The following is a 14,989-nucleotide window of genomic DNA, read 5'->3' as shown; positions in this document are numbered from 1 at the left end:
TCCCTACACACACTTTTCTAGGAATTATTTTGAGATCCATAGAGGGAGGGTTTGTACTCATATGTAAACCACATTCAGAAGACTGATAATATACATTTGAGAAGGGATTCAAGTGTACATTTAGAAAACAAGGAAGACTATTAGTAAAAGAAGTCAAAATATATTTGAAAAAAGGTTTGGATAGAGTGAAAACTAGGCAAGTCATAATAAACAAGGAAAATATATACCTGAAAGGAGATTCAGATACATTGGAATGAGAAGGAAGTCACTGGATTTGTTCAGAAGACCAAAAGGAAGTATGACATCACATATTCAAAAGGAGGTTGATTTTACATATCCCAGACAATCCCTTTATTGGGCAGTGGGCCAGTGTAGGAGGCTTGGGCAGAGGCTGAACACTGTGGTCACAAAGATGATAAAATCTTTGCTTATGAGCTTAAAATAATCAGTGAACTTTTAGAATAATGAAATTTACAGTATAAGAAGTCACACCCTGGTTAATTTATTAATTTTCTCTAATTTACCCTTTCCCATTATTTGAAGAATCATTTCTCAGTACTTGGGGGGGAGGTGAAAAACTGTTAAATATATAAAAACTCTCTGGGAAATCTGGGGAAATGGCCATTTTGTGAAAGAACAAATGTATATACCACATAGCCAGTAATTTTTTTCCATAATAATGACTTTGAATTATTGAAAGAAGTGTGTTATTCTTATTCATTTATTCAACCAGTATTAATTATTAATTGAGTATCAATTTTTTTTTTTTTTTTTTTTTGGCCATGCCTCACAGCATGCGAGATCTTAGTTTAGTTCCCCAACCAGGGATCTTAGTCCCTTGACCAGGGATCGAACCCATGCCCCCTGCAGTGGAAGCAGGGAGTCCTAACCACAGGACCACCAGGGAATTCCCATTAATTGTGTATGTATGATGTGCCAGGCCCTGTGTTAAGGTACATAATGGCAGTAAATGAGGTAGACATGGCCCGCATGGGAAAAAAATAACATTTGTGTTCTTTGGATTCACATTTCCCAAAACACTCACACACACGATTTTATTTACTTCTTTAAGCAAGCAAGGAAGAAAATACATTTTAGACAGAGTTTTGTCTGCAGTGTGCTGTGCAGTGATAATTTCAGAACCTCTTTCTGTGTATAAGGTTCTTTGACCTTCTAATAGCTATAGATTGTTCTACTTTTTAGTTCTTGTGTGTGTGTAGTTTTTAGTCTTCACCCCTGTTGTCAGATTATGGTGCTAATACTTTGCTGCTTTCCATGTGTACTGTCTTATTAATCTCATAATGTGAAAATTTAGGTAACTATAGGCTGATCCCAGACACCAGATTTTAAAGAATGCTCATAAATAGCAAATATATAGGGAAAAAACTGTGAGAGCCTCTATTATGAGTAACTGCGTGAGCTATATTGTTCATATGTGTTTTGTGACATCATTTGTGGCTGCTGATGGCCTTTGGGGGCTTAATTTCTGCTGTTCAACAGTATTCCTGGTGAGGTCGCAGTAGCTGAGTTCTAGATATTATTTTCCCACTATTCTTGAAACATATTTGAACCACCATTAATTATCTTAATTTTATAGGTTGAAAATGTAGTTTCACATTTTTTTACTATGCTCTAGGCACTATACTTAATACTCTGTGTATATTAAGCAATACAATGATGCAGAAATATTATTGTTGCCACTTTATAGATGAAGAAACTGAGGCTTTAGAGAGGTTAAATAATTGGCCTAGAATGACACTTTGTGGTAGAACCTGGTCTGTCTCCTTTACAGCCTGACCTTTTAACAGTTTTGTCATCTGCTTCCACTTGCTGAGAAACTCAAAGAAAGCATATAGTCCTCACGTCAAGCTAATTTTCTAAGGAAGGCTGGCAAGCTGGCTCCCAAAAGCCCTCCCAGGGTGTCTGTCTTAGATTATCTTGGTGAATTTATCTGTGATTTGCCCTTAGGCTTGCAGTCTCCAAAACTTTGATGTAATAGCCCCCCCCGCCCAAAATAGATCTGAGTCTTGGGGATACATTTACATTAAACCAAACTTTCAAGACTATTGGGTAAAATCAGAATATCAATTAGGTATTCTTCTGTAATAATGAATAAATATCACTTGAACATGTGTAGATGAACCGTGCATTTACCCATAGCGAGCTAACCAGGGACCTTAGATACTTGCAGCTCTTAAGACAAGCAAATTGGATCTAGATTGCCTTTCTGACTAAACCAAGACAGGAACTGAAGGGCTAACAGGACTTGGGGAATTCAGTGTGCCAATTCTGTTATAAGCAAGATAAACTAGAATAATGACATGGGCTTTTCAGAACGTCATGAACAGGAAGCACACTGGACCAGGACTCAGGAAACAGACAGTATCTTAACTATTGAACTGGAGAAGGTTGAATTCTTTGTCTACTCAGCATGGCTGTGTGTGCCTACCTTTCAGAAAATCTAAATAACCCCTCCTTTGGTCACGGGATTTTTATTGTGCCAGAGACACCTGGCAGGAGAGTGCGTTGTTGAGGAGTAACCGAAGGAGAATCATTGGGGAGTGAAAGGAAAGTGATGAGGAAACCTGGTAATTTAGTATCTCTCGCTAAATGTTCTCTTCCCCTTTGCCAACAGACACTATGCGCGCGTGTGCACACGCAACCCACACGCAACCCACATACACGTTCACACACTGCATCTTAATACGTTGACTCTTTGAACTCCCTATTTAAAGCACATTTTGCTCTAAAACTGCCCACGCTTCTGTTCCACTTCACTAATATGAAAAATAAGAAAGTTAATTTTCTATGTTTAATTACTTTTGTTCGCATAACTTCTTCAATATTTTCACTCTAATATAACAGGAGTTAAACTATATGAACATGTACAACTAGCCATACATGTAAAAGAGTAATTGGCTGTAGTTAAGCTAACTCCAAAAGCATTTACATGTGAATAATCACATTCCGACAGCTGGAACCCATGTTTTACCAACATTCTTTCAAATTGTCCATGTTCCCCTTGTAAAACGTTTGCTTTAGTATCCATCATCTGGAGAAAAACGGAAATACCAGCAGCAAGAGGAGCTACAGCAACTTCGCCAGAATTTGCACCGGCTCCAGATTCTATGCAACTCAGCAGAAAAGGAGCTTCGATATGAGCGAGGAAAGAACTTAGACTTAAAGCAGCATAACAGCTTACTTCAGGAAGAAAGCATTAAGGTAACTCCAGTGGGCGTATCCTTCATTTAAGAGTCTCGATTGCTCAATTTACCCTGGGAATAAAGGAATCAGAATTCCTCAACTTGATAATTCACGACAGAGTCCCCAGACGGGTAGACAGTGTGAACTATCTGGTAACTCCCTCCTTTAACTTCTCCCTACCGAGTAGGTACACAGCTCAATGGTTTCTCTGCTGCTGAAAGGCTGTGTGTGCTGTCAGCCTGTAAATATGAAAAGGTTTAAGTTACGCAGTCTTTTGAAATCACTACCTAGACCTTTTAGCCATTAGTAAATTTCAATGACCTGAACTAAATCACTGGTGGTACTGCCCTAGTTCTATCTCTGGATGTATTTGTCTCTAATAGATGCATTCATTATTATTGGTTGAATCAAATATCAGCTGCACCAAGGTACAAATCATGAGAGAGCAAAGTTGTTCTTCCTGACATGAGTGCATCAGAAATTTGGGGGAACACCCCCCAAACATGCTTGTTTTAAAATAATCTATATAGAACTGCCATCCACAGATTCATCTAAATTTTATGAAGCACAGGGGACTTCCCTAGCGGTCCAGTGGTTAAGACTTCATGCTTCGACTGCAGCGGGCACAGGTTCAATCCCTGGTCGGGGAACTAAGATCCCGCATGCCACACAGTGCAGCCAAAAAAAAGAGTAAGTTTTGTGAACCACAAAAATGTTCAAACTGAACCACCATGTAAAATAGAACTTTCTTTTAATTGTGGTTCACTTCTGTAAACATATACTAGTAACCTAATATAAGCCCCTATCTAAGATTCTGGAATTCAACATTCAACAAATATTTATTGAGCATCAGTCCTAAACAGGGCAGGCCATCTTGTCAATACTGAGGGTTTAATGATATGCAAAACAGACACAGTTCTTATCCCCTAGTGCAGGGGTCAGCAACCTTTGACCTATGGGTCAAATCCTGCCTGCCTTCCATTTTTGTAAATAAAGTTTTATTGGCACACAGCCATACCTGTTCATTGACATATTATTGACGGCTGCTTTTGCACTACCAAAGCAGATATGAGTAGTTCTGACAGAGACCATATGGCCCACAAAGGCTAAAATATTTACTCTCTGGCTCTTTATACGAAAGGTTTGCCACCCCTAGTGTAGCAGGATCAATGACCTTATTCAAAAAGCGACATAAAAATGGATTAAGAAAGGTCCCTACTTTTAAGGAGCTCACAGTCTAGTAGGGGAGATATGGAGGAAAACAAATAGTCATTTATTTCAAACTTCAAAGGAAGCCCTTTTGGGAGTTCTAAGATTATTTGGATAAACTTCTTCCCTATCCTCACCCTTCATTGTTTTTTGAATTTGATCATATTCCCTCAAGCCTTTGTAATTTTTTAAATAAATTTATTTATTTTTATTTTTGGCTGTGTTGGGTCTTCGTTGCTGTGCGCAGGCTTTCTCTAGTTGCGGTGAGTGGGGGCTACTCTTCATTGCGGTGTGCGGGCTTCTTATTGCGGTGGATTCTCTTATTGCAGAGCATGGGCTCTAGGCGTGCGGACTTCCATAGTTGTGGCTCGCAGGCTCAGTAGTTGTGGCTCGCGGGCTCTAGAGCACAGGCTCAGTAGTTGTGGCGCACGGGCTTAGTTGCTCCGCAGCATGTGGGATCTTCCCGGACCAGGGCTCAAACCCGTGTCCCCTGCATTGGCAGGCGGATTCTTAACTACTGCACCACTAGGGAAGCCCCAAGCCTTTGTAGTTTTAAATTAAATTCCAAATCTTTCTCACATTTCAAGACAACCTTTTACCTTTCCCTTCAAACATCTTTTTTAGACCATTTTAACTGTCCACTGTGAGCATACTCAAGCAATACTACATCTTTGTCAAGTCACAATGACAATAACAACAGATCATGACATCTTATATATGGTTGGCACCCTATAAATATTGTTGGTTAATGAACGAGTCCTTCAGCGATGGGTAAATGAGAGCTTGATTAAAAGAGAAGATATTTTTTTTTCTGTTTTAAATCTCCTTCGTGGTGGGGTAAATTATTTGCCATTTCAGTAATGAGACATCATTCTTTTGGCTGGTCCCTTGGGCCAGGCATTTACGCAGAGTCATATGCAATAGCCAACTACCTTGTAGTGACAGTTTGTCCACTTTATCTCTTAGAAACCTCCCAACCCTTATAGATGAGAAAACTGTTCAGGGGACTTCCCTGGTGGTTCTAGTGGTAAAGAATCTGCCTTCCAATGCAGGGGACACGGGTTTGATCCCAGATCGGGGAACTAAGATCCCACATGCTGCGGGACAACTAAAGCCCGTGCACCGTAACTGCTGAGCTCATGCACCTCAACAAGAGAACCCGTGTGCCGCAAATTACAGAGCCCACGCATGCCGGTGCCTGTGCACCACAGCTAGAGAGAGAGAACCCGCACGCCACAACTACAGAGAAGCCCATGCACCGCAACTAAAGATCCCGCATGCCTCAACAAAGATCCTGCATGCTGCAACTAAGACCCGACACAGCCAAAAAACTAAAAAAATAAAGAAAATAAATAAATATATATACATATATAAAAAACTGTTCAAGTGGCAAAGCTACCAAATTGTGGAGTCAGAATTTAAACCCAGGTCTGTTTTTGTCTTTCTTGTGTAGAGTTATCTTTCCGTATTATCCCTTTCCTCAATTTGGGGTCATTTTCGAACCCCAGCTTTGCCAATTTAGACATTACTTTTTAAAATCCACTCAGAGATAATCGAACTCTGGGTCTCTGGCTAATGTTAGGCATACTTGTAAGACTGGTTAAGAAAACAGAATGCTGGGCTTCCCTGGTGGCGCAGTGGTTGAGAGTCTGCCTGCCGATGCAGGGGACGCGGGTTCGTGCCCCAGTCCGGGAAGATCCCACATGCCACGGAGCGGCTGGGCCCATGAGCCATGGCCGCTGAGCCTGTGTGTCCGCAGCTTGTGCTCCACAACGGGAGAGACCACAACAGTGAGAGGCCCGTGTACAGCAAAAAGATAATAATAATAATAATAAATTTAAAAAAAGAAACCAGAATACTTATTTGTTGTTTTTAAACCTTTTTATTGTGAAATATAGCACTCAGGAAGTACACAGAACATAAATATACAGTTTAATGAATTGTTGCAAAGTGACTACCCATGTAACCACCACCCAGGTCAAGAAATAGCACATTGCCTGCATACCAGCAGCCCCTGCATACCTCTTTCCCACCATAATCCCATTTTCTTCCATCTTAGCAGGAACCACTAATTTAAGTAATTACTCTTTTGCTTTACTTTATAGTTTTACCATCTGTGTATGAATTCCACACAGTATGGTTCAGTTTTGCCTGCTTTTGAATATTTTATAAATATAATCAATCAGTATACACACCTTGTATCTGTCTTCTGATGATCTACTTTGTTTGGAAGATTCATCCATGTTGTGGTGTATAGCCATTGTTCATTCATTTTCTTTGCAGTAGAGTATTTCACTGTAAGGAAATGCCATAATTTATTTATTATTTCTATGATTTATGGCCATATTGCCTGTTTCCACGTTGGGTATATCAAGAAGAATGCTATAGGCTTAGAGCTTGAGGCTGAGAGAGGTTCTGCCACCACCAATACTGAGACACTGTACTGAATCCTCTTCCTGGTGCTTAAATGTCCCAATCTGAAGCTTAAGAAGCCACCCTAGATGCACATGTCATTGGCCAGAACAGTGTTTGCTCCAGTGTTGTCATCTTATTTCATCATTACCAGCATTACCAAAATGCTGAGCATTGTCTCTAAGACCAATGATCATAGACCTCAGAGGCCTTTAGCTTTCTTGGCCTATGGAGTACGTGGATAATATATTATGAAACCTATATGCCCATTCTATTTATAATAAGTTTAAGTTTCATAATCCTGAACCAATCCAATGCACCAAATATTCCAACACTCAGTTTCTTCTTTTCTTTAGTTTCTTTGTTTTTCTTCTATTCATTATAAAATCCAAATAGAAACCGGTGGGACAGGAGATCAGTGGAAGAAGGGGGATTAACAGGATGATTTTAATCTGGCAAAGGCCACATCATTCAAGGCCAGGCAAGCTGGTGGGATATGTTCTCAGAGTGTTGCGGAAGCCACTGAAAGATTTAAGCAGGAGCTGGGGTCAAGTAGTTCAATTTATGTTTTTAAAAGAACACTTTGGCTGCAGTGTGGAGAACAGCTTAGAAGGGAGTAAAAATGGAAGTGGCATGACCAGTGCTACTGCTATGGCCCAGGATAGAGATGATAATGACCTAGCAAGGGTGGTGACAGAAATGACGAAAATGGATTGATGCAAGATGTCTTGTAGAGGTAGAGTGACAGCATGTGCTGAATAGGCTCACTGTGGCAAAGGGAGGCTCAAAGATGGCTCTCAGGTCACTCACTGGCCTGAACAAAAGGTTGGATGTTGGCCTCCTTTACTGAAATCAGAAAGACTGAGAGAAGAACGCTTCTGGAGATATAAGCAGAATCAAGGAGTTCCATTTTGGCATGTATTGGCATAAAAGTGGTATTTTTAAATCATGAGAATGAACCTAGAGAGAGAATGATTCACTCTCTAGGAAGGCCTAGAATAGTCCAATAATGTTTAGAAGTTGAGTGCACTAGAATAGTCTACAAAATAAACCAAGAAGCAACAGCAGAGGTAAGTGAAAACTAGGAGAGGTGGGTATCACAGACTCCAAGAGAGGAGAACTTTCTGAGATGGATGGAGTAACTGCTACTAACAGGTCAGTTGTCCACTGGACTTAAATTCTGGCCAGGGAAGGTCAGTAGTGCTCTTGGCACTACTGAAGTAGTGGGAATGAAAGCCGGCTTGGAGTAGACTGGAAAAATAAAATGATGGAAACTCTTTAGACCATGCATGTGTAGGAACCCTTAAGTAAATTCCTTTGTCCAGCTGCCGTCTGGCTGGATAGACTTTGGCAAACCCTACTAACACAGAGCAGCTCCAGAGATGTAATCAGCCACATGACGTTGGTATTTGTCAGCTCTTGGGGGACTACACTTTCTTGAAAGCTGCTTATTCTAGCTCACATTCACATTCATTCCATGCTTATTTTTGTCACTTTTATTCATTCCCCACCTCTAGATCAAAATTGAACTCAAGCAGGCCCAGCAGAAGTTATTAGACAGCGCAAAGATGTGCTCTTCACTCACGGCTGAGTGGAAGCACTGTCAGCAGAAAATCAAGGAACTGGAGCTGGAAGTACTTAAACAGGCTCAGAGCATTAAATCACAGAACAACCTACAGGAAAAGCTGGCTCAGGAGAAATCTAGAGTTGCTGATGCAGAGGAAAAGGTAATTATCCTCACAATAAATAACATGCACTGGATACTACTACTAAAATCCTGTTTCCCTAAAGATTTTATAAAATAGATACAGTGCAAACCTGAAAGAATTCTAGGGGTTTTTTTCACTCTCCCCTGCTTTCCTCTATTGACGTCACCTGCTCCTATGGTTCCAGTAAATCTTGTGTTTTTGAAGACTACATGAACTCAAAAAGGTAAATTTCATTAAAGCTATAACATGAACTTAAAGAATTGAGACCAAAGGACTTTATATTATTTATAAAGTATATTAGTTATACTTTATATTATTAAGTCAAATTTTAAAGGACTTATTCTCCTCTCATTTGGATTGCCTGTTTATTTGATTTTTATTTTGTAACTTTTGGAGGGATGAGTGTTGTGAAATGAACCATTTTGAAATATCGCCCCTGCATTTTAGACTGCCTGACACCAGGTGGCAGTAGTATGTCACACTTGCACGTTTTGATCTGTGGGTTTGAGAGTCAAATCTTACATAAAAAAATATTTCATCAAACCACATAAATATAAAACAAACATCAAAATTAGATGATAGCAATATGGCTTAAACTCAAAAAACCCAATGTTGAGCTAAAGAAGCCAGCACAAAAGAGTTCATACTATGTAATTTCCCTTATATGAGGTTCAAGAATAGACAAAACTAAGCCGTGGTGATAGGATAATGTCTTTATGAGGGGTATGGAAGGGGACATGAGGGAATCTTCTGTGGTGCTGAAAGTATTCTTTATCTTGGTCTGGAAGAGGTGGTTATGTAAGTAAAACTTCACTGAGTATGTAAGATATGTGTACTTTATCATATGTATGTTATTACTTTAAAAAAAGTAATTGGTAAAATTGATAAAGATTAGTAAAAATTTTAAATTTAGACATACTAAATCTTGTTACTGGATTTTGTGCAACAGGAATGCATATTCTGACTGCAGCTGGAAGAGTAAACTAGTATAAACACTTCAGAAATCAATTTGGCATTAGATCTAGTTAAGTTAAAGATGTATATACTGCGCAACCCAACACTTCTACTAGGTATAAACACTAGGGAAACTATTCTACTGAGCATATATATCAGTATATATGGGAATACAATCATTTTCATAGTAACATTGTTCCAAACAGCAGAAAGTTGCAAACAGCCCAAATGTTCACTGACATGAGATGGAAGAGGTAAACTGCATATTTACACAATTGCATACAACAGTGAAAATGAATGAACTCTAGGTACTTGCTGTAGTTAATACAATAATAAATAAATACCAAATCACCAAAAACACAGTATGATTCCATTAATATGATGGTCAAAATAGTACAAAATAACAACTGAGTCATACAGAAATACATATTATTCAAAGAAAAAGCAAGAAAATGATTAACACAAAATTCAAGATATGGTTTTCTCAGGTGAGGAGGGAAGGGGAGTGATCAAAGAGGGTCACAGAGTAGACTTCAAACATATTGGAAATGTTCTGTTTCTTAAATTGGGTGGTGGGTTCAAAAGTTTGTCATTTGCCCTTGATAGAGAAGCCAATGGAGCAATACTTTCATCTGTGGAATTAAGATTGGCTATCTTTAAGGAAGCATTTGCCCTAGGCAGAACTAAATGGGGCAGCTCAAAGGAACTTGAGCTGGCCTCAGCTAACTGGCTGCCCACTGCCATTGCCCGTGAATCATTCTACATCTTCACCTCTCCTATGCTGAGTGGGCTCTGCAGAGACCTAGGGCTAATGCAGAAAGCCCTTCTCTTAGAAGAGGACTGCCATTCACTGGCATCCACTGAACGTCTGTGGGGAACATGGTGCCAGACCGTTGTAAAGGATTTGTTGTTGCATCAGGAATACAATAGAGGGAGAACAGCAATTCCGCTGAGAACTATACATCTGCCAAATATTTACTAAGCACCTACTACATACTAGTCACAATTTTAGGTGACATAAGGGTTTATAAAAAATATGTAAGCAAATTAAAAGAAGATCTAATAAGAAAATTTTAATGACACTTTTAGTCTAACATGTAAATTCTAAAATAAAATCATATATCTCTCTTTCAAATTCATAAATCTTATTCTTAGTTCTACCAGAGCATTAAAGAATGCACTACTGGGACTTCCCTGGTGGTCCAGTGCTAAAGAATCCACCTTCCCATGCAGGGTATGCAGGTTCAATCCCTGGTAGGGGAACTAAGATCTCACATGCCGTGGGGCAGCTAAGCCCACATGCCACAACTACTGAGCTCACGCACCTCAACTAGAGAGCCTGCATGCCACAAACTACAGAGCCCATGCGCCCTGGAGCCCACATGCCACAAGTAGAGAAAACTCACACACCACAACTAGAGAGAAGCCCAAGAGCCACAACAAAATGCCCTGCATGCCTCAACAAAGATCCCGAGTGCTGCCAACTAAGACCCGACACAGCCAAATAAATAAATGTTTTTTAAAAAGAAAAAAGAATGCACTACTGGTGCTAGGCAGTATGCCAATAGGTACTTGGTTTGTAAGAGACTTCTATTTTGTTTTGAGATACTTATTCATGAATTTAGCCACACCATGGAGAAACTAGACACTCCCACATGTTGCTGTTAGAGGTGTAAATTGGTCTAAAACCTATGGAGACAGTTTGGCATTATCTGTTAAACAAACAAATAATAATAACCTTTGCCCTAGCAAAATATACATCTCATAAGTTATTCTAAAAACATTGTTTGGAATAGTATTGTTTGGAATAGTAAAAGATTGGAATCAACCTAAATGTCCATTAGTAGGGGGGGCTAGTTAAATTATGGAATATCCTTACAGTGGAATGGTATGCAGCTGTAAAAGAGAAGACAATTCTATATATTATATATAATATGGAAAAATCTCCAAGTGTACTGCTATAAAAAAAAGCAAGGTGCATAAGTACATGTAATATACCATCATGTGTGTAAAAAATGTTTGTATGGGGCTTCCCTGGTGATGCAGTGGTTGAGAGTCCGCCTGCCGATGCAGGGGACACAGGTTCGTGCCCTGGTCTGGGAAGATCCCACATGCCGCGGAGCGGCTGAGCCCGTGAGCCGTGGCCGCTGAGCCTGCGCGTCCGGAGCCTGTGCTCCGCAGCAGGAGAGGCCACAACAGTGAGAGGCCAGCGTACCTAAAAAAAAAAAAAAAAAAAAAAATGTTTGTATGAAGGAGAATAGTATTTGTTTAAACGTGCATATATAAATCTCTGGAAGAGTACATAAGAAATTAATACCAGTGATTACCTATTTGGTGGAGGAAAACTGGAAGGAAGACAGGATAAGGATGGGAAAGGGACTTGTCACTCTAGCTTAGTTTACCCACATACACTAAATTATATGAATGTATTACATATTGCAAAAATTAAGTAATTTAATTCTAAAATTAAAATAAATCTAGTCACTGTTTACTTTAGCTGAGATTTTTTTTTTTTTTTTTTTTTTTTGGCGGTACGGGGGCCTCTCCCTGTTGTGGCCTCTCCCGTTGCGGAGCACAGGCTCCGGACGCGCAGGCTCAGCGGCCACGGCTCACGGGCCCAGCCACTCCGCGGCATGTGGGATCTTCCCGGACCGGGGCACGAACCCGTGTCCCCTGCATCGGCAGGCGGACTCTCAACCACTACGCCACCAGGGAAGCCCTAGCTGAGATTTTTATGTTAGCACTACTGCTTGTGATTTATATGGTATTTCCCTAATTGGAAAATAGGTTACACTCAAAGTTTTATGTGTAAACTCTTTTCATTTCAGATTTTGGATCTGCAGCAGAAATTAGAACATGCTCATAAAGTCTGTCTCACAGACACTTGTATTTTGGGGAAGAAGCAATTAGAGGAAAGGATAAAAGAAGCAATAGAAAATGAAGCTAAAATAAAGCAACAATATCAGGAAGAACAACAGAAGAGGTAAGAGGAGCAAAGACGTCATTTTTCCATGGGCGAACCATGACTGAGTTTATGAGCAGCGTCAGTTTACCACTGCGTTTCCTCTTTGTCCCCACTGAAGTAAACTCAGGCATAAAACTTCATATATTGATATATACATAGCACACTGTATTCTAATTGTTTATTTTCTTGCTTGTCTTTCATACTAGAGTGTGGAATTCTCAAGGTCAGGGATTATTTCTTGTTCTGGAACACAACTGGTGCACCAGTAAATCTTCTTGAATGAATGGATTGCCTATGAAATATGATACCCTGGGATTTACTTTTCTAACTCTAACATGATTGGCACAAAATGCACACTAGAATGTGGTTGGTGTTATCTATTTATCAGCTGATTTTCTTCAAAGAAGATCCAAGTACTTTACAGGCATCTTAATCATTAATAAGCTGCGACTGGGTAGGAGCTGTCATGTTTTATTCTAAAAGTATTTTGATTATTACTAGGTTTCTTACTTAAATGATCTTCTTGTATATCCTAAACTTCAGTAACTGATGCTTCTTACTTCTGTGGCACTCAGAATGATTCACGTATGTCTTAAGAAAAATATGGTTCTAACTACTGAAAATATATATAGATATTCACATAAACTATTAAGCTCAGAAACTTACTTTCAGCTCTAGTTGAAAGCTCTAGCATAGAGCCTGGCACTCAGTAGGTGCTCAGCAAATATGTTGTGAATAAATGAATGTTTGAATGAATAATGAATTCACTCAGTTAGGTACGATAGAAAGATAGTTGTCTCACTGCCACTTCTACCAGGATGACACCCTCCTCCAGTTTTAATACAACTAGATCCTGAATAAACTACAATAATATACCTTTTAAACCACTGCTCACAAAGCAAGAGAAAGCTCTAGGGCAAGCATACAATTAGACAAAACAAAAATAATGAATGGTAAACAACATTATAAGTCAAGGGGCAGATAACACTATCAGCCCCAGGTTCAAGAGAAGCTGTGGTAGTTTGCCACAAGGTAGGAGAGCTGAACTAGAGACTCAAGTATGAGCTGGGCATCTTGAGGTAGCTAAGGTGTTCCTCAGTAGGCAGCTCCCTTGCTTCCTAAGAAAATCCAAATTATCTCTGGGGGAAAGCAACCTCAATTTAGATATTAAAGGACTCCCATGTATTCAGTTTACTCAAATATAAGCTTACAAACAAAAATCACCAAATAACACAAGGAAACTGGTTACCATGAATGAAAGTCAGCAGAAACAACAAACATCAGATTTATAACCCCCAAGAAGTTCACCAGTTGGAATTAGGAAGACTAGATTGTAAAACAATTGTGTGAAGTTTCTGAAGAAACAAAAGATGCAGTCAAAGAATTGAACGGGAAAAAGGCTATTTAACTTTCCTGAAAACTGGTTTCTAATGTTTGAAGTAGGAATAGTGATAACAGTTCTACACATCTTTTGTGAATATTGGCTGAAAAGAAATACATAGAAGAGACCAGAGGGCAGACAGCAGAAGCAAGAAGAACTACGGTCCTGCAGCCTGTGGAACAAAAAACACATTCACAGAAAGATAGACAAGATGAAAAGTCAGAAGGCTATGTACCAGATGAAGGAACAAGATGAAACCCCAGAAAAACACCTAAATGAAGTGGAGAAAGGCAACCTTCCAGAAAAAGAATTCAGAATAATGATAGTGAAGATGATCCAGGACCTCAGAAAAAGAATGGAGGCAAAGATCGAGAAGATGCAAGAAATGTTTAACAAAGACCTAGAAGAATTAAAGAACAAACAAACAAAGATGAACAATACAATAACTGAAATGAAAAATACACTAGAAGGGATCAACAGAACAATAATTGAGGTAGAAGAATGGATAAATGACCTGGAAGACAGATGGTGGAAATCACTGCCATGGAACAGAATAAAGAAAAAAGAATGCAAAGAAATGAAGACAGCCTAAGAGACCTCTGGGACAACATTAAACACAACAACATTCACAGTATAGGGGTCCCAGAAGGAGAAGAGAGAAGGAAAGGACCCGAGAAAATATTTGAAGAGATTATAGTCGAAAAGTTCCCTAACATGGGAAAAGAAATAGCCACCCAAGTCCAGGAAGTGCAGAGAGTCCCAGTCTGGATGAACCCAAGGAGAAACATGCCGAGACACATAGTAATCAAATTGACAAAAATTAAAGACAAAGAAAAATTATTGGAAGCAACAAGGGGAAAACGACAAATAACATACAAGGGAACTCCCAAAAGGTTAACAGCTGATTTCTCAGCAGAAACTCTACAAGCCAGAAGGGAGTGGCATGATATATTTAAAGTGATGAAAGGGAAGAACCTACAACCAAGATTACTGTACCTGACAAGGATCTGATTCAGATTTGAGGGATTTGTTTGTTTACAAACAAGCAAAAGCTAAGAGAATTCAGCACCACCAAACCAGCTCTACAACAAATGCTAGAGGAAATTCTCTAAGTGGGAAACACAAGAGAAGAAAAGGACCTACAAAAACAAACCC

General features: G+C 39.4%; 1 protein-coding gene and 1 pseudogene across 1 annotated transcript in view; both read left to right on the top strand.

Moving 5' to 3' along the window:
* Positions 1–14,989, top strand: part of CCDC30 (coiled-coil domain containing 30) — a 90,888-nt gene that overhangs the window by 30,626 nt on the left and 45,273 nt on the right. Inside the window, exons 5-7 of the mRNA XM_007453026.1 lie at positions 3,043–3,222; positions 8,343–8,552; positions 12,317–12,471. Of these exons, the coding sequence (XP_007453088.1) occupies positions 3,043–3,222; positions 8,343–8,552; positions 12,317–12,471 (545 nt within the window). The remainder of the gene's footprint in view (positions 1–3,042; positions 3,223–8,342; positions 8,553–12,316; positions 12,472–14,989) is intronic.
* Positions 6,744–7,106, top strand: LOC103084949 (oligosaccharyltransferase complex subunit OSTC pseudogene; annotated as a pseudogene).

Source organism: Lipotes vexillifer, unplaced genomic scaffold (assembly GCF_000442215.2).
Source record: "Lipotes vexillifer unplaced genomic scaffold, Lipotes_vexillifer_v1.1 scaffold683, whole genome shotgun sequence".
NCBI lineage: Eukaryota > Metazoa > Chordata > Mammalia > Artiodactyla > Lipotidae > Lipotes > Lipotes vexillifer.
Note: the sequence above shows the minus strand (reverse complement) of the source record. Positions and strands in the feature narration are given on the sequence as shown.